Consider the following 21768-nt stretch of genomic DNA (forward strand, 5'->3'; position numbering starts at 1 on the left):
GGACAGAGAGAGGGACACGGACAGAGAGACAGACAGAGGGACGGACAGAGAGAGAGGGACACGGACAGAGAGAGAGGGACAGACAGAGAGAGGGACACGGACAGAGAGAGAGGGACACGGACAGACAGAGAGAGGGACACGGACAGACAGACAGAGAGGGACGGACAGAGAGAGAGAGACGGACAGACAGAGAGAGAGAGAGGGGACGGACAGAGAGAGAGAGAGGGGACGGACAGAGAGAGAGGGGGACAGAGAGAGAGAGAGGGGGACGGACAGACAGAGGACGGACAGGGACAGACAGACAGACAGAGAGGGGGGACAGACAGAGAGACAGAGAGAGGGACGGACAGAGAGAGAGAGAGGGACGGACGGACAGACAGAGAGAGAGGGACGGACAGACAGAGAGGGACGGACAGACAGAGAGAGAGAGGGGACGGACAGAGAGAGAGAGAGGGGACGGACAGAGAGAGAGAGAGAGGGGGACGGACAGAGAGACAGAGAGAGGGGACGGACAGACAGAGAGAGAGAGAGGGGGACGGACAGAGAGAGAGGGGACGGACAGACAGAGAGGGACGGACAGGACAGAGAGAGAGAGAGGGGACGGACAGAGACAGAGAGAGAGAGGGGACGGACAGACAGAGAGAGAGAGAGAGGGACGGACAGAGAGAGAGAGAGAGGGGACGGACAGAGAGAGAGAGAGGGACGGACAGAGAGAGAGAGAGAGAGGGGGGACAGACAGAGAGAGAGAGAGAGAGAGGGACGGACAGAGAGAGAGAGAGAGAGAGGGACGGACAGAGGGAGACAGACAGAGAGGGGGACGGACAGAGAGAGAGAGAGAGGGGGACGGACAGAGAGAGAGAGGGGACGGACAGACAGAGAGAGAGAGGGGACGGACAGAGAGAGAGAGAGAGGGACGGACAGACAGAGAGAGAGAGAGGGACGGACAGAGAGAGAGAGGGGGACGGGACAGAGAGAGAGAGAGAGGGACGGACAGACAGAGAGAGAGAGGGACAGACAGAGAGAGAGGAGGGGGACGGACAGACAGAGAGAGGGGACGGACAGAGACAGAGAGGACGGAGAGACAGGGACGGACAGACAGAGGGACGGACAGACAGAGGGACGGACAGACAGAGGGACGGACAGACAGAGGGACGGACAGACAGAGAGAGAGGGACGGACAGACAGACAGAGAGAGAGGGACGGACAGGACAGACAGAGGGACGGACAGACAGACAGAGGGACGGGACAGACAGAGAGGAGGGACGGACAGACAGAGAGAGAGACGGACAGACAGACAGAGGGACGGACAGACAGACAGAGGGACGGACAGACAGACAGAGAGATAGGGACGGACAGGACAGACAGAGAGAGGGACGGACAGGACAGACAGAGGAGAGGACAGACAGGACGGACAGACAGACAGAGGGACAGACAGACAGACGGACAGAGGGACGGACGGACAGACAGAGAGAGAGGGACGGACACAGACAGAGAGAGGGACGGAGACAGACAGACAGAGGGACGGACAGACAGAGAGAGGGGACAGACAGACAGAGGGACGGACGGACAGACAGAGAGAGAGGGACGGACAGACAGACAGAGAGGGACGGACAGACAGAGAGAGAGGGACGGACGGAGAGACAGACAGAGAGAGGGAGGGACAGACAGACAGAGAGAGAGGGACGGACAGACAGACAGAGAGAGAGAGGGACGGACAGAGAGAGAGACAGACAGAGGGACGGACAGAGAGAGAGAGAGAGGGACGGACAGAGAGAGAGAGAGGGACGGACAGAGAGAGAGAGACGGACAGACAGAGAGAGGGACGGACAGAGAGAGAGACAGAGAGACAGAGGGACAGAGAGAGAGGGACGACAGACAGAGAGAGAGAGGGGGACAGACAGAGAGAGAGAGGGACGGACAGAGAGAGAGACAGAGGGCGGACAGACAGAGAGAGAGGGACGGACAGACAGAGAGAGAGGCGAGACAGAGGGACAGAGACAGAGAGAGGAGAGGGACAGACAGACAGAGAGAGGGGCGGACAGACAGAGAGAGAGGGCGGACAGAGAGAGAGAGAGGGACGGACAGAGAGAGAGAGAGGGGGACAGACAGACAGAGAGAGAGAGGGACGGACAGAGAGAGAGAGGGACGGACAGAGAGAGAGAGAGGGACGGACAGAGAGAGAGAGAGGGACGGACAGAGAGAGAGGGACGGACAGAGAGAGAGAGAGGGACGGACAGAGAGAGAGAGAGAGGGACGGACAGAGAGAGAGAGAGGGACGGACAGAGAGACATTTCCCATGAAGTTAATTTCATATCACATGTAACAAGACAGTTTAGTTACCTGGAGGAAATGGATGTGATCCTCTGTGTGTGAGAGCTGCTCCAGCTCAGTGCTTCTCTTCCTCAGCTCAGCGATCTCCTGCTTCAGTTGCTCCAGGAGTCCTTCAGCTTGACTCACTTGAGCCTTCTCTTGGGCTCTGATCAGCTCCTTCACCTCAGAGCTCCTTCTCTCAATGGAGCGGATCAGCTCAGTAAAGATCTGATCACTGTCCTCCACTGCTGACTGTGCAGAGCGCTGGAGACAGAGAGAGACAGAGAGAGACAGAGAGAGAGATAGACAGGTTCAGTCAGAACTCTGCTCTCCAGGTCCACCAGGCCTTGTTCTCCCTCCTGGACAGACAGGTACAGAACACCTCTTGGTCCTGCTCTACTCTCCTCCCTCCTGGACAGACAGGTACAGAACACCTCTTGGTCCTGCTCTACTCTCCTCCCTCCTGGACAGACAGGTACAGAACACCTCTTGGTCCTGCTCTACTCTCCTCCTGGACAGACAGGTACAGAACACCTCTTGGTCCTGCTCTACTCTCCTCCCTCCTGGACAGACAGGTACAGAACACCTCTTGGTCCTGCTCTACTCTCCTCCCTCCTGGACAGACAGGTACAGGACACCTCTTGGTCCTGCTCTACTCTCCTCCCTCCTGGACAGACAGGTACAGAACACCTCTTGGTCCTGCTCTACTCTCCTCCCTCCTGGACAGACAGGTACAGAACACCTCTTGGTCCTGCTCTACTCTCCTCCCTCCTGGACAGACAGGTACAGAACACCTCTTGGTCCTGCTCTACTCTCCTCCCTCCTGGACAGACAGGTACAGAACACCTCTTGGTCCTGCTCTACTCTCCTCCCTCCTGGACAGACAGGTACAGAACACCTCTTGGTCCTGCTCTACTCTCCTCCCTCCTGGACAGACAGGTACAGAACACCTCTTGGTCCTGCTCTACTCTCCTCCCTCCTGGACAGACAGGTACAGAACACCTCTTGGTCCTGCTCTACTCTCCTCCCTCCTGGACAGACAGGTACAGAACACCTCTTGGTCCTGCTCTACTCTCCTCCCTCCTGGACAGACAGGTACAGAACACCTCTTGGTATATCATATATATCTCATATCATCATTCAGAACTTTAAGCATATCTTTGGGTCCTGCCCAGCCTGTTTGACAAAGATAAACAAAGAATTTTTTCCAAATTTGTGCTGACAAAATAATCAAATGTAATGACACCAAAAACTCTACATGGAAAGCAGAAAGCTGTGATCAATTAAATACAAGTTAACTAGATATTATCTGTGTCATTTATAGCCTGGCACAGATAGTAAAACTACATTAAATACAACGTTAACTAGATATTATCTACGTCATTTATAGCCTGGCACAGATAGTAAAACTACATTAAATACAACGTTAACTAGATATTATCTACGTCATTTATAGCCTGGCACAGATAGTAAAACTACATTAAATACAACGTTAACTAGATATTATCTGTGTAATTTAAAGCCTGGCACAGATAGTAAAACTACATTAAATACAACATTAAATAGATATTATCTGTGTCATTTATAGCCTGGCATTAAATACAACGTTAACTAGATATTATCTGTGTCATTTATAGCCTGGCACAGATAGTAAAACTACATTAAATACAACATTAAATAGATATTATCTGTGTCATTTATAGCCTGGCATTAAATACAACGTTAACTAGATATTATCTGTGTCATTTATAGCCTGGCACAGATAGTAAAACTACATTAAATACAACGTTAACTAGATATTCAATTCAATTCAATTCAAGTAGCTTTATTGGCATGGGAAACATGTGTTAACATTGCCAAAGCAAGTAAGGTATATAATATATAAAGTGAAATAAACAATAAAAATTAACAGTAGACATCACACATACAGAAGTTTCAAAACAATAAAGACATTACAAATGTCATATTATATATATATACAGTGTTTTTACAATGTGCAATGGTAAAGGACACAAGATAAAATAAATAAGCATAGATATGTGTTGTATTTACAATGGTGCGTGTTCTTCACTGGTTGCCCTTTTCTCGTGGCAACAGGTCACAAATCTTGCTGCTCTGATGGCACACTGTGGAATTTCACCCAGTAGATATGGGAGTTTTTCAAAATTGGACAATTCTTTGTGGATCTGTGTAATCAGAGGGAAATAGTCTCTCTAATATTATCTGGGCAGGAGGTTAGGAAGTGCAGCTCAGTTTCCACCTCATTTTGTGGGCAGTGACAGATAGCCTGTCTTCTCATTTGAAGATATTATCTGCGTCATTTATAGCCTGGCATTAAATACAACGTTAACTAGATATTATCTGTGTCATTTATAGCCTGGCACAGATAGTAAAACTACTGTAGCGACCCGCACAGACAGCTGTGTGTTATGTGTTCGGCTAGTAGCTGGTTGTGTTGTACTTACCAGTTCCCAGTGTTCGCGGGGTCCGACATGCCAATCAACCTGCTATCTGCCAATCACAGGAATGCCTGGGATGTTCTGATGCCGGGCATCCTGGTGGTTGGCGGAGTGGCGTGGAGGGGGCGGGGCATTGGAAGTTAAGCTTCAGCCTTTGTTCTCTCTCTGACGTCTGGGCTTCACAAGAGAAGGTCCCGATTGGCTTGTGGGGTATCTTTCATTTATTTGGCGTGAGCTCAGGCCAAACAGTAGCCTGTGTAAAGTTGCTAATAAACCGTCAATTCGTAACTCAATCCTCTGTCTGGACAATTGTTCCTTTATGATCGAGTCAGGTCATTACACTACATTAAATACAACGTTAACTAGATATCATCGCCACATAACTTATGTCGAATTTAAAAGACACCGTTACCGTTAGTAACGTCTGTTACACTGTAACTTACAGGCAGCCTCACATAAAAACCTATTGGTTAACAAAGCTTTGATTATGACCAAAGTCTATAGTAGTGAAAACTCTCTCTCTATTCTAACTTACCACACATTCACATCACTGCCTCGACATGAATGTGTCCTGTCAGAGCCGTTTCCTGTCCGTTAACTGTTAACAGTCTCGAGCCACAGCTTAACCAATGAGCTACAAGGAGGACTGACAGTCACGAGCGGTGCAGCAGCCTCTGCAGCAGCAGCCTCCCCCGGGTCCTAGTGCCCGCCCGGTAAGACGGTTAAGATGCGATGGAACGGTTGACGGAGAGAAAATAAATCACAGAGAAAATATATTGACTGATATATTGAATTGTTTAGGGAAGCTTTAGCTTTGGCTTTAATACATTCTGAAAATACTTGAAAATAAAAATAATAGTAGCCCTCCTCAGGAACAACAAAACCCTCACAGACCAACTTCTTCTTCTATGATATAATGGAGGTCCTCAAATCTTATTTTGGGGATATGGAGGCGTCTCGTGTGGCCAATAGCCTGGGGAAATGCATAGCGCCAAATTCAAATAATACGCGATAAAACTCAAAACTTTCATTAAATCACACATGCAGGGTACTCAATTAAAGCTACACTCGTTATGAATCCAGCCAACATGTCAGATTTTAAAAATGCTTTTCGGCGAAAGCATGAGAAGCTATTATCTGATAGCATGCACCCCCTGAACCACCTGAACGAGATGTAAACAAATGAATTAGCGTCGCCGGCGCTACACAAAACGCTGAAATAAAATATAAAACATGCATTACCTTTGACGAGCTTCTTTGTTGGCACTCCAATATGTCCCATAAACATCACAATTGGTCCTTTTTTTCGATTAATTCCGTCCATGTTTACCCAAAATGTCCATTTATAAAGCCCGTTTTGATCCAGAAAAAAACAGCTTTCCAAAACGCAACGTCATGACAAAACATTTCAAAAGTTGCTTAAAACTATGCCAAAATATTTCAAACTACTTTTGTAATCCAACTTTAGGTATTTTTAAACGTTAATAATCGATCAAATTGTTGACGGGGCGATCTGTATTCAATAACAGCAAGTCAACAATACATGCACGGTTTTCTCTCTTCCATAACATAATCCACAGTGTCACCTCTGCCTCTTCTTCGTTTCACCAATGATTAACTTCAACCCAAAGACTGGTGACATCCTGTGGAAGTTGTAGGAACTGTAAACTGGGCGCTATCTAATTTCCCTTGACAAAGACAATTCAGGGAACTGCCAGAGGGATTTTTGTTTTTCTGAACAGTTTTTCCTTGGGCTTTTGCCTGCTACATAAGTTCTGTTATAGTCACAGACATGATTGAACCAGTTTTAGAAACTTCAGAGTGTTTTCTATCCACACATACTAATCATATGCATATACTATAGTCCTGGCATGAGTAGCAGGAAGTTGAACAACAAAACCCACATGCTTTTTATCAAAAAGTAGAAATGCTGCACCCTATCCTTTAAGAGGTGTGGTCCTCAAACCAACGTTAAAGGTGCATGGCGCCACCTACTGTTCTGGAGTGTGTTCAATCACGGTTTACACCTCTAAATCCTCCTACCGAACTCAGTACTTCTGAGAAAATAAAAGAGTCCTACTAACTTCTAATAGACCCTCCCCCATCCCCTAAATCACTTCCAAGTGTAATGTTTACTGTTCATTTCTGATTGTATATTTCACTTTTGTTTATTGTCTATTTCACTTGCTTTGGCAATATAAACATATATTTCCATGCCAATAAAGCCCTATGAATTTAATTCAATTGAGAGAGAGACAGTTCCATTTTAATGTATAGGGGGCATGAGTCAGTCATGGTTACTCATGGTTATGTGATGAGGCAGCCCAGTTGGTTACATGAACCAGTCTATTCTCTGAAAGGGGTCCAGACAGCCTGTTCCCAACAGTGGGGTCAGTGGGATTGGATAGGGGCCCCTCTCTCTCTCTCTCTGACTGGAGGAGAGAAGTGAAATGGTGTGTCTCCTCTGGTCAACAATACTCACCTTGAAAGACTCCACAGCCTGTTGGAGCTCCTTCAGCTCCTTCTCTCTCTCCTGGAATCTCTGCTGGACCTTCTGCTGACTCATCCCCAGCTGCCTCTGTGGAGAATCACTCTTCAATGAGCTATCAAGCTTTATTAGTCCAGTAGATCAATAGTATAGTAATGTGACATAGGACCCATAGAGAGGTAGGTCAACAATCCTGAGGAAGTCCCTTTACAATATTATATTATGTTGCTATGTGAATGATTATAGTTTTTATGGTAGGCCTACATGTATCAAAGAGTTGAGACTGAACTTTGGACTCATAAAAAGCCATTCAAAATGATAATAGTGATTGACTTTAGAAAATGGTGATGCATTTGGAGAATCTGGGTTAACATATCTATATACTCAAGGTTTGTGTTCATATTTGTGGATCCATTTCATATTGTATATAATATAATGATCTCATATTCAAACAGATTTAGTTCCTACTGTATCTTTAATTCTTAGTTTATCAGACAGCCACCAACAAGTTGTTCTGGTCTTACCTGTTTCTCAGTCCTCTCTGCTGCAGCTGACACTGTATCATGGCCTTTATGTTCATCCATCACACACAGCAGACAGATACACTGCTGATCGGTACGACAGTAAACCTCCAGCAGTTTGTCATGATGAGAGCAGATCTTCTCCTGTAGTTGTGCGGTGGCTTTGACCAGCTTGTGCTTCTTGAAACCAGGAAATTCATAGTGAGGTTGGAGGTGAGTCTCACAGTAAGAGGCCAGACACACCAGACAGGACATGAGGGCTTTCTGCTTTCTGGTCCCAGTGCAGAAATCACACGCCACATCTCCAGGTCCAGCATAGCACAGAGCAGGAGGGGGAGCAGCCTGGAGTCCTGTCTTCCTCAGTTTCTCCACCAGCTCAGCCAACATGTTATTTTTCCTCAGATTAGGCCTTGGAGTGAAGGTCTCTCTGCACTGAGGACAGCTATAGACCCCTTTCAGAACATCCTGATCCCAGCAGCCCTCAATACAGCTCCTACAGTAACTGTGTCCACAGGGAATAGCGACCGGCTCCTTCAGTAGATCCAGACAGACAGAACAACAGAACTGGTCCTGGTCCAGCAGAACTCCCTGTTGAGCCATTTGGACGGTTGTTCACTCTCACACAGACAGACGACAGAGAGACTCAGATCAGTTTCGTTTCCTCAGAAGAGAGTTTGTGGGAAGGGGAGGGACTTCCTGGTTCTGCCAGAGGGGTGGGGTTAGAAGGAGGGAAGGAGGGCTGGGGTTAGAGGACGGGAGGGAGAGAGAGGCAAAGTTGAGAAGGAGACAATATTTTAGTTCCTAGGTTAGGACCCTGTAATATGGAATAAATTAAATAGAGTGGTTAGAATATATAAAGGGTAACAGTTTCTAGAAGTACATATCTATAATGCTTTTAATGAATGTTGTAAAGTCTTAAACTGATGCTGTGTCCATAATAACTGTACGTGGTTGTAAAAGTGTACAATGTGTTGTAGATAATTGTCTACTGGGGGAGGGGGAGAAATGGATACAATGTACTGTAGGTGAAATACTGTATGTAATGATATGTCTTACTAGATGGTGTTCTATACTGTATGTAATGATATGTCTTCTAGATGGTGTTGTTTACTGTATGTAATGATTAATGATATGTAATGATATGTCTACTAGATGGTGTTCTATACTGTATGTAATGATATGTCTTCTAGATGGTGTTCTATACTGTATGTAATGATATGTCTTCTAGATGGTGTTCTATACTGTATGTAATGATATGTCTACTAGATGGTGTTCTATACTGTATGTAATGATAACTAGATGGTGTTCTATACTGTATGTAATGATATGTCTACTAGATGGTGTTCTATACTGTATGTAATGATATGTCTTCTAGATGGTGTTCTATACTGTATGTAATGATATGTCTTCTAGATGGTGTTCTATACTGTATGTAATGATATGTCTACTAGATGGTGTTCTATACTGTATGTAATGATATGTCTACTAGATGGTGTTCTATACTGTATGTAATGATAATAGATGGTGTTCTATACTGTATGTAATGACTAGATGGTGTTCTATACTGTATGTAATGATATGTCTACTAGATGGTGTTCTATACTGTATGTAATGATATGTCTACTAGATGGTGTTCTATACTGTATGTAATGATATGTCTACTAGATGGTGTTCTATACTGTATGTAATGATATGTCTACTAGATGGTGTTCTATACTGTATGTAATGATATGTCTTCTAGATGGTGTTCTATACTGTATGTAATGATATGTCTTCTAGATGGTGTTCTATACTGTATGTAATGATATGTCTTCTAGATGGTGTTCTATACTGTATGTAATGATATGTCTACTAGATGGTGTTCTATACTGTATGTAATGATATGTCTACTAGATGGTGTTCTATACTGTATGTAATGATATGTCTACTAGATGGTGTTCTATACTGTATGTAATGATATGTCTTCTAGATGGTGTTCTATACTGTATGTAATGATATGTCTACTAGATGGTGTTCTATACTGTATGTAATGATATGTCTACTAGATGGTGTTCTATACTGTATGTAATGATATGTCTACTAGATGGTGTTCTATACTGTATGTAATGATATGTCTACTAGATGGTGTTCTATACTGTATGTAATGATATGTCTTCTAGATGGTGTTCTATACTGTATGTAATGATATGTCTACTAGATGGTGTTCTATACTGTATGTAATGATATGTCTACTAGATGGTGTTCTATACTGTATGTAATGATATGTCTTCTAGATGGTGTTCTATACTGTATGTAATGATATGTCTACTAGATGGTGTTCTATACTGTATGTAATGATATGTCTTCTAGATGGTGTTCTATACTGTATGTAATGATATGTCTTCTAGATGGTGTTCTATACTGTATGTAATGATATGTCTACTAGATGGTGTTCTATACTGTATGTAATGATATGTCTACTAGATGGTGTTCTATACTGTATGTAATGATATGTCTACTAGATGGTGTTCTATACTGTATGTAATGATATGTCTACTAGATGGTGTTCTATACTGTATGTAATGATATGTCTTCTAGATGGTGTTCTATACTGTATGTAATGATATGTCTTCTAGATGGTGTTCTATACTGTATGTAATGATATGTCTTCTAGATGGTGTTCTATACTGTATGTAATGATATGTCTTCTAGATGGTGTTCTATACTGTATGTAATGATATACTAGATGTTCTATACTGTATGTAATGATATGTCTACTAGATGGTGTTCTATACTGTATGTAATGATATGTCTACTAGATGGTGTTCTATACTGTATGTAATGATATGTCTTCTAGATGGTGTTCTATACTGTATGTAATGATATGTCTCTGTCTTCTAGATAGTGTTCAACCGTTCGCTGCCTGCACCCGACGCCCGACTAGCATCACCACCCTGGATGGTTCCGACCTAGAATATGTGGACATCTATAAGTGCCTAGGTGTCTGGCTAGACTGAAAACTTTCCTTCCAGACTCATATCAAACATCTCCAATCCAAAATCAAATCTAGAATCGGCTTTCTATTTCGCAACAAAGCCTCCTTCACTCACGCCGCCAAACTGACTATCCTACCAATCCTCGACTTCGGCGATGTCATCTACAAAATGGCTTCCAATACTCTACTCAGCAAACTGATACAGTTTATCATAGTGCCATCCGTTTTGTTACTAAAGCACCCTATACCACCCACCACTGCGACCTGTATGCTCTTGTTGGTTGGCCCTTGCTTCATTCTCGGCAACACCCATCCGTAGCACGCGCTCCAGCAGGTGTATCTCACTGATCATCCCTAAAGCCAACACCTCATTTGGCTGCCTTTCCTTCCAGTTCTCTGCTGCCTGTGACTGGAACTTTTATCTCACTCACCAACTTTAAACATCTGCTATCTGAGCAGCTAACCGATCGCTGCAGCTGTACATAGTACATCGGTAAATAGCCCACCCAATTTACCTACCTCATCCCCATACTGTTTTTGTTTATTTACTTTTCTGCTCTTTTGCACACAAGTATCTCTACCTGCACATGACCATCTGATCATTTATCACTCCAGTGTTAATCTGCTAAATTGTAATTATTCGCCTACCTCCTCATGCCTTTTGCACACAATGTATATAGACTCTCTTTTTTCTACTGTGTTATTGACTTGTTAATACAAATGTGTGAATTCACTCTTATGACATTGACTTGTTAATTGTTTACTCCATGTGTAACTCTGTGTTGTCTGTTCACACTGCTATGATTTATCTTGGCCAGGTTGCAGTTGTAAATGAGAACTTGTTCTCAACTAGCCTACCTGGTTAAATAAAGGTGAAATAAAAATAAAAAGACAATAACATTGAGCACGTCTGGGACCTGTTGGACCGGAGGGTTTGCAGATGCCTTGGTGGAAGAGTGGGGTAACATCTCACAGCAAGAACTGGAAAATCTGGTGCAGTCCATGAGGAGTAGATGCACTGCAGTACTTAATGCAGCTGGTGGCCACACCAGATACTGACCGTTACTTTTGATTTTGACCCCCCCTTTGTTCAGGGACACATTATTCCATTTCTGTTACTCACATGTCTTTGGAACTTGTTCAGTTTATGTCTCAGTTGTTGAATCTTGTTCTGTTCATACAAATATTTACACATGATTTGTGTTTCTATGTTTTGGCCGGGTATGGTTCCCAATCAGGGACAGCTGTCTATCGTTGTCTCTGATTGGGCATCATACTTAGGCAGCCCTTTTCCCTCCTTCTGTGTGGGATCTTGTTCTTTGTTTGTGTGCAGGTAGTTGAAGAAAGCTATTCGGTCGTTGGTTTCTTTATTGTTTTGTTTTTTTCTGAAGTTTCACTTCGATAATAAATGATGTGGAACTCAAAGAACGCTGCGCCTCGGTCTCATCCTTCTGACGACACCCGTTACAAGTTCTAGCTGGGCAGACATTTTACGAACTGACATGTTGGAAAGGTGGCATCCTACGACAGCACCACGTTGAAAGTCACTGTGCTCTTCAGTAAGGCCGTTGTACTGCCAGGGTTTGGAGATTGCATGACTAGGTGCTCGGTGTTATACATGACAGGAATGGGTGTAGCTGAAATAGTCAAATCTACTCAATTGAAGGGGTGTCCACATACTGCTATATATATAGTGTATCTGTAAGGGGTGTCCACATACTGCTGTATATATAGTGTATCTGTAAGGGGTGTCCACATACTGCTGTATATATAGTGTATCTGTAAGGGGTGTCCACATACTGCTGTATATATAGTGTATCTGTAAGGGGTGTCCACATACTGCTGTATATATAGTGTATCTGTAAGGGGTGTCCACATACTGCTGTATATATAGTGTATCTGTAAGGGGTGTCCACATACTGCTGTATATATAGTGTATCTGTAAGGGGTGTCCACATACTGCTGTATATATAGTGTATCTGTAAGGGGTGTCCACATACTGCTGTATATATAGTGTATCTGTAAGGGGTGTCCACATACTGCTGTATATATAGTGTATCTGTAAGGGGTGTCCACATACTGCTGTATATATAGTGTATCTGTAAGGGGTGTCCACATACTGCTGTATATATAGTGTATCTGTAAGGGGTGTCCACATACTGCTGTATATATAGTGTATCTGTAAGGGGTGTCCACATACTGCTGTATATATAGTGTATCTGTAAGGGGTGTCCACATACTGCTGTATATATAGTGTATCTGTAAGGGGTGTCCACATACTGCTGGGTGTCCACATACTGCTGTATATATAGTGTATCTGTAAGGGGTGTCCACATACTGCTGTATATATAGTGTATCTGTAAGGTCCCTCCGTGGAATTCAAACACAGATTCAACCACAAAGACCAGGGAGGTTTTCCAACGCCTCAACGGCTCAGTCTTAGATCGCTGCTCCTGAGTGGCTGAGTGGCACAGGGGCCTAAGGCACTGCATCTCAGTACAATAGGTGTCACTACAGTCCCTGGTTTGAATCCAGGCTGTATCACAGGGGCCTAAGGCACTGCATCTCAGTACAATAGGTGTCACTACAGTCCCTGGTTTGAATCCAGGCTGTATCACAGGGGCCTAAGGCACTGCATCTCAGTACAATAGGTGTCACTACAGTCCCTGGTTTGAATCCAGGCTGTATCACAGGGGCCTAAGGCACTGCATCTCAGTACATGTCACTACAGTCCCTGGTTTGAATCCAGGCTGTATCAATAAGGCACTGTGTCACTACAGTCCCTGGTTTGAATCCAGGCTGTATCACAGGGCCTAAGGCACTGCATCTCAGTACAATAGGTGTCACTACAGTCCCTGGTTTGAATCCAGGCTGTATCACAGTGGTCAAAGGCACTGCATCTCAGTACAAGAGGTGTCACTACAGTCCCTGGTTTGAATCCAGGCTGTATCACAACCGGCCGTGATTGGGAGTCCCATAGGGTGGAGCACAATTGTCCCAGCGTTGTCCGGGGTAGGCCGTCATTGTAAATAGAATTTGTTCTTAACTGACTTGTCTAGTTTAAAAAAGGTTAAAACACTTAGAGTTTAATGGCTGATTGGAGAATGCAAATTAATTACTTAAAATCATACAATGTGATTTTCTTGATTTTTGTTTTAGATTCCGTCTCTCACAGTTGAAGTGTACCTATGATAAAAATTACAGACCTCTACATGCTTTGTAAGTAGGAAAACCTGCAAAATCTGCAGTGTATCAAATAATTGTTCTCCCCACTGTAGGTGCCCCTATTGAAATCAAATCAGACATCAACAGCATCATCCTGGAAACCCTAGACCCACTCCAATTCACATACCGCCCCAACAGATCCACAGATGACGCAATCCCAATGGCACTCTACACTGCCCTTTCCCACCTGGACAACAGGATCAGTTACATGAGAATGCTAAGCTAAGCTAAGGAGCCTGGGACTAAACACCTCCCTCTGCAACTGGATCATGGACTTCCTGATGGGCAGCAATGGTGGACAAAATGATATGTAGATTAGACATGCTATGTTGAGTTAACCTTAGAGAATTGTCTCTTGTTATGTGCTCGTATTACTTCGCTGATTCAGGCTTGTCTTTGTGTGACTTAGTCACAAGGCCGTACAGCTCAGAGCCGTTTGGGTTACGACCGCAGGGTGTGACACATCCCGTTTCAGTTCTATCTGAAGGAAGTCATCTCTATAGAAACGGGCAGGAAGTAACAGAGAAGAGTGTGCAATCTGAACAGACAAGCTTTTCTATACTCAGTTTTCTACACACTAACTGTCATATAGAGGAGAGGAAGTAGTTTCTAGAAAAGGATTCGGATCGGTTAACTACTCCATTGTTGTAAATCTTATAATTAATTGTTTGAAAGAATCTGAAGCCTAAGGGGTGCGTGCTCAGTCCCCTCCTGTACTCCCTGTTCACCCACAACTGCGTGGCACGACTCCAACACCATCATTAAGTTTGCTGTTTGCAGTGTTTTGTACACTGCTGCTACAAACTGTTTATTATCTATGCAAAGTCACTTCCCCCCTACCTACATGTACAAACCAAACTAACAAACCTAAACCCCTGCACATTGACTCCTACCACATCTGTTATTTTATCATGTTAAACTAACCTAACAAACCTAAACCCCTGCACATTGACTCCTACCATATCTGTTATTTTATCATGTTAAACTAACCTAACGAACCTAAACCCCTGCACATTGACTCCTACCATATCTGTTATTTTATCATGTTAAACTAACCTAACGAACCTAAACCCCTGCACATTGACTCCTACCATATTTTATCATGTTACCTTGTTCTTATTTTTTTACATTACTTAATTTAGTAAATATTTTCTTAACTCTATTTTCTTAAAACTGAATTGTTGGTTAAGGGCTTGTAAGTAGATTGTAAGTAGATATTTCATTAGTTTTGAGGAGGCATTGAATGGTTGCTACATATATTTAATATATATATATTCTTTCCATGTTTTTTTAATTTTAGGCTTTTTAATTTCATATTTTGATATTTTTTATTTTATAATAAAAAAAAAATGTATTAACACTTTTTTGGTTAGTACATGGTTCCATATGTGTTATTTTTGATGTCTTCACTGTTATTCTACAATGTAGAAAATAGTCCTTATAAAGTAAACTCCTGGAATGACTAGGGTGTGTACAATCTGTTGACTGGTACTGTATGAACACTAGTATTCAGACATTACTCAGTCAGCAATGTCTGGTTGATCCATTTGATATGTCATGAGCACGTACTGTAGTTAGGATACGGTCCTAGTATTGACTGGATCAGGGGTATCTATGATTGGACCAGTCAGAAATATCAGAGTTATTGGTATGATATACTGGAGTGTATGTGTTTGTCCCAGGAGAATCTGCGGCCCCAGTTCGAAGCCAAGTACTCCCGAGTAGAGAGAGTAAACCCCATCTCTGGCAAGCCGGAGCCCTTCCAGCCCTTCACTGACAAACTCAGCAGACTCATGGTCTCTGTGTCTGGCATCTTCTTCATGGTAATGTTAGAGTTGCGTAAATTCGAATCTGGTATCAGGATAAATATAACAATGAGTCACCGATTTTATACTATGTATTTTTTATTAGCTAAGTCATAAATGGCAAATGCAACGTTCGTATATACGGGCTCACTGTAATACCACGCAGGGCAGAACAGAGAACTGACAGGATGTACGTAAACATTGTTCTGATACACATTATGATAGACGGAGTTCAAGCCCGTCTGTTGGCCTATCACAGTAGAGACTGGGCGTGGTTTAAACTTGCCCAGCCTATCGCAGGCGCTCAGGCGGGTCCGCGCCTCTTGGCGCTTCTTCCTCCCTCCGTCGATGTATAGATCCTGACTGTTCAACCAACATCAGATAATATTTAATCATATATATGCTAATGGCTATAATGTAAAATACAGAATCCAACAAAGGTCAGGCAAGAGAGAACAATAAGGGTGAACAGAAATACAGAAACCCGCGATGGACCAAACCAAAATATACAACACTTTTACAATCAAGTGTATTTACCTTATAGATATGAAAAAGTGTTTGTACACCAAAAAATAAGAGACATCTACCACTATCAGATTAGAGACGTATCAGATAAGAGCCATATCAGATTAGAGCCATAAGGGAGACTAGACATCTACCACCCCACTACAACTATCAGATTAGAGCCATAAGAGAGACGAGACATCTACCACCCCACTACCACTATCAGATTAGAGTATCAGATAAGAGCCATATCAGATTAGAGCCATAAGGGAGACTAGACATCTACCACTATCAGATTAGAGCCAACAGGGAGACTAGACATCTACCACTATCAGATTAGAGCCAACAGGGAGACTAGACATCTACCACCCCACTACTATCAGATTAGAGCCATATCAGATTAGAGCCAACAGGGAGACTAGACATCTACCACCCCACTACCAACTATCAGATTAGAGCCATAAGAGAGACTCGGACATCTACCACCCCACTACCACTATCAGATTAGAGCCATAAGGGAGACTAGACATCTACCACCCCACTACCACTATCAGATTAGAGCCATAAGGGAGACTAGACATCTACCACCCCACTACCACTATCAGATTAGAGCCATAAGGGAGACTAGACATCTACCACCCCACTACCACTATCAGATTAGAGCCATAAGGGAGACTAGACATCTACCACCCATATCAGATTAGAGCCATATCATAGAGCCAGAAGGGAGACTAGACATCTACCACCCCACTACCACTATCAGATTAGAGCTTATGAGGGAGAATAGACATCTACCACTATCAGATTAGAGCCATAAGGGAGACTAGACATCTACCACCCCACTACCACTATCAGATTAGAGCCATAAGGGAGACTAGACATCTACCACTATCAGATTAGAGATAATAGACATCTAACACTATCAGATTAGAGCCATAAGGGAGACTAGACATCTACCACCCACTACCACTATCAGATTAGAGCCATAAGGGAGACTAGACATCTACCACCCCACTATCAGATTAGAGCCATAAGGGAGACTAGACATCTACCACCCCACTACCACTATCAGATTAGAGCCATAAGGAGACTAGACATCTACCACCCCACTACCACTATCAGATTAGAGCCATAAGGGAGACTAGACATCTACCACCCCACTACAACTATCAGATTAGAGCCATAAGGGAGACTAGACATCTACCACCCCACTACCACTATCAGATTAGAGCCATAAGGGAGACTAGACATCTACCACCCCACTACCACTATCAGATTAGAGCCATAAGGGAGACTAGACATCTACCACCCCACTACCACTATCAGATTAGAGCCATAAGGGAGACTAGACATCTACCACCCCACTACCACTATCAGATTAGAGCCATAAGGGAGACTAGACATCTACCACCCCACTACCACTATCAGATTAGAGCCATAAGGGAGACTAGACATCTACCACCCCACTACCACTATCAGATTAGAGCCAACAGGGAGACTAGACATCTACCACCCCACTACCACTATCAGATTAGAGCCATAAGGGAGACTAGACATCTACCACCCCACTACCACTATCAGATTAGAGCCATAAGGGAGACTAGACATCTACCACCCCACTACCACTATCAGATTAGAGCCATAAGGGAGACTAGACATCTACCACCCCACCACCACTATCAGATTAGAGCCAGAAGGGAGATTAGACATCTACCACCCCACTACCACTATCAGATTAGAGCCATAAGGGAGACTAGACATCTACCACCCCACTACCACTATCAGATTAGAGCCAGAAGGGAGACTCGACATCTACCACCCTACTATCAGATTAGAGCCATATCAGATTAGAGCCAGAAGGGAGATTAGACATCTACCACCCCACTACCACTATCAGATTAGAGCCATAAGGGAGACTAGACATCTACCACCCCACTACCACTATCAGATTAGAGCCATAAGGGAGACTAGACATCTACCACCCTACTATCCACTACCACTATCAGATTAGAGCCAGAAGGGAGATTAGACATCTACCACCCCACTACCACTATCAGATTAGAGCCAACAGGGAGACTAGGCATCTACCACCCCACTACCACTATCAGATTAGAGCCATAAGGGAGACTAGACATCTACCACCCCACTACCACTATCAGATTAGAGCCATAAGGGAGACTAGACATCTACCACTATCAGAGAGCCATAATGGAGGAGACATCTACCACCCCACTACCACTATCAGATTAGAGCCATAAGGGAGACTAGACATCTACCACCCCACTACCACTATCAGATTAGAGCCATAAGGGAGACTAGACAACTACCACCCACTACCACTATCAGATTAGAGCCATAAAGGAGACTAGACATCTACCACCCCACTACCACTATCAGATTAGAGCCATAAGGGAGACTAGACATCTACCACCCCACTACCACTATCAGATTAGAGCCATAAGGGAGACTAGACATCTACCACCCACTACCACTATCAGATTAGAGCCATAAGGGAGACTAGACATCTACCACCCCACTACCACTATCAGATTAGAGCCATAAGGGAGACTAGACATCTACCACCCCACTACCACTATCAGATTAGAGCCATAAGGGAGACTAGACATCTACCACCCCACTACCACTATCAGATTAGAGCCATAAGGGAGACTAGACATCTACCACCCCACTACCACTATCAGATTAGAGCCATAAGGGAGACTAGACATCTACCACCCCACTACCACTATCAGATTAGAGCCATAAGGGAGACTAGACATCTACCACCCCACTACCACTATCAGATTAGAGCCTGTAATTTTCATCATACGTACACTTCAAACTTTTGTTATTGACCAAATACTTATTTTACACCATAATTTGCAAATAACTTCATTAAATGTGATTAAATGTGATTTTCTGGATTTTTTTCTCATTTTGTCTGTCATACCACTATCAGATTAGAGCCATCTTTTTAAGTGGGAGACTAGACATTGGTGGCTCTACTTTTTTGCCCCACTGTACTAGTCTTCCTTAGATTAGAGTATTTTTGAAAGTGAGATAATTCTCAACTAAGAACAGTAGACATTATCCGTGGTACTGTATATTAACTATATACCACACCTCCTCAGTCTATCTGTGGTACTGTATATTAACTATATACCACACCTTCTCAGTCCTTAGTATATTAACTATATACCACACCTCCTCAGTCCTTATCTGTGGTATTATTAACTATATAGACATCTACCACCCCCTTACTATACCACACCTCCTCCACTTATTGACCACACCTCCTCATATCTGTGGTAGATAGACATCTACCACACCTCCTACCTTACACACCCCCAGTCCTTATCAGATTGGTACTGTAGATTAACACTACCACACCTCCTCAGTCCTTATCTGTGGTACAGTATATTAACTATTACCACACCTCCTCAGTCCATATCTGTTGTACTGTATATTAACTATATACCACACCTCCTCAGTTTATCTGTTGGTACTGTATATTAACTATAACCCCTCAGTCCTTATCTGTGGTGCTGTATATTAACTATATACCACACCTCCTCAGTCCTTATCTGGTACTGTATATTACACCCCTCAGTCCTTATCTGTGGTACTGTATATTAACTATATACCACACCTCCTCAGTCCTTATCTGTGGTACTGTATATTAACATATACCACACCTCCTACCAGTCCTTATCAGATTGGTACTGTATATTAACTATATACCACACCTCCTCAGTCCTTATCTGTGGTACTGTATATTAACTATATACCACACCTCCTCAGTCCTTATCTGATGTATAAACTATAGACCACACCTCCTCAGTACCACTATCTGATTGGAGCCATGTAGACTAACTATATACCACAAACTCCTCAGATTAGAGCTTATCTGTGGTACTGTATATTAACTATATACCACACCTTCTCAGTCCTTATCTGTGGTACTGTATATTAACTATATACCACACCTCCTCAGTCCTTATCTGTGGTACTGTATTTTAACTATATACCACACCTCCTCAGTCCTTTTCTGTGGTACTGTATATTAACTATATACCACACCTCCTCAGTCCTTATCTGTGGTACTGTATTTTAACTATATACCACACCTCCTCAGTCCTTATCTTGGTACTGTATATTAATATATACCACAAACTCCTCAGTATCTGTGTTACTGTATATTAACTATATTCCTCAGTGGTTACTGTATATTAACTATATACCACACCTCCTCAGTCCTTATCTGTGGCCATAATTTGTATATTAACTATATACCACACCTCCTAGTCCTTATCTGTGTTACTGTATATTAACTATATACCACACCTCCTCAGTCTTATCTGTGGTACTGTATATTAACTATATACCACACCTCCTCAGTCCTTATCTGTGGTACTGTATATTAACTATATACCACACCTCCTCAGTCCTTATCTGTGGTACTGTATATTAATATATACACCTCACCTCCTCAGTCCTTATCTGTGGTACTGTATATTAACTATATACCACAATCCTCAGTCCTTATCTGTGGTACTGTATATTAACTATAGAACACCTCCTCAGTCCTTATCTGTGGTACTGTATATTAACTATATACCACACCTCCTCAGTCCTTATCTGTAGTACTGTATATTTATATACCACACCTCCTCAGTGGTACTGTATATTAACTATATACCACACCTCCTCAGTCCTTATCTGTGGTACTGTATATTAACTATATACCACACCTCCTCAGTCCTTATCTGTGGTACTGTATATTAACTATATACCACACCTCCTCAGTCCTTATCTGTGGTACTGTATATTAACTATATACCACACCTCCTCAGTCCTTATCTGTGGTACTGTATATTAACTATATACCACACCTCCTCAGTCCTTATCTGTGGTACTGTATATTAACTATATACCACACCTCCTCAGTCCTTATCTGTGGTACTGTATATTAACATATACCACACCTCCTCAGTCCTTATCTGTGGTACTGTATATTAACTATATACCACACCTCCTCAGTCCTTATCTGTGGTACTGTATATTAACTATATACCACACCTCCTCAGTCCTTATCTGTGGTACTGTATATTAACTATATACCACACCTCCTCAGTCCTTATCTGTGGTACTGTATATTAACTATATACCACACCTCCTCAGTCCTTATTGATTAATTACAACACATAGGTGTATTATAAGGCATTATAAAGGTCATTAAAATAATGATACATACGTACTTCATAGAAACTGTTACCCTTCATATATTCTAACAACTCACATTTTAAGATTCATTATGTCATTTGTTCCATGTTAAGGGCTCTAACCTTGGAACAAAACTATTTGTCTCCCTCTTGCTGTTGCATGCAGTTCCTCTCTCTCTTCCTCCATTCCTCTAACCCCTCCCTCCTTCTAACCCCACCCCTCTGGCAGAACCAGGAAGTCCCTCCCCTTCTTCCACAAA

General features: G+C 43.1%; 1 protein-coding gene across 1 annotated transcript in view; it reads right to left on the bottom strand.

Annotated features, from left to right (window-relative positions):
- The window catches only part of LOC135530999 (tripartite motif-containing protein 16-like), a 13318-nt gene extending 4855 nt beyond the window's left edge, over positions 1-8463 (bottom strand). Inside the window, exons 1-3 of the mRNA XM_064959154.1 lie at positions 7782-8463; positions 7252-7347; positions 2341-2574 (exon numbers count right to left, since the gene is read on the bottom strand). Of these exons, the coding sequence (XP_064815226.1) occupies positions 2341-2574; positions 7252-7347; positions 7782-8378 (927 nt within the window). The 5' untranslated portion in view covers positions 8379-8463. The remainder of the gene's footprint in view (positions 1-2340; positions 2575-7251; positions 7348-7781) is intronic.
- Between the last annotated feature and the right edge of the window lie 13305 nt (positions 8464-21768).

The sequence above is a fragment of the Oncorhynchus masou genome, unplaced genomic scaffold, assembly GCF_036934945.1.
Source record: "Oncorhynchus masou masou isolate Uvic2021 unplaced genomic scaffold, UVic_Omas_1.1 unplaced_scaffold_1479, whole genome shotgun sequence".
Classification (NCBI taxonomy): Eukaryota; Metazoa; Chordata; class Actinopteri; order Salmoniformes; family Salmonidae; genus Oncorhynchus; species Oncorhynchus masou.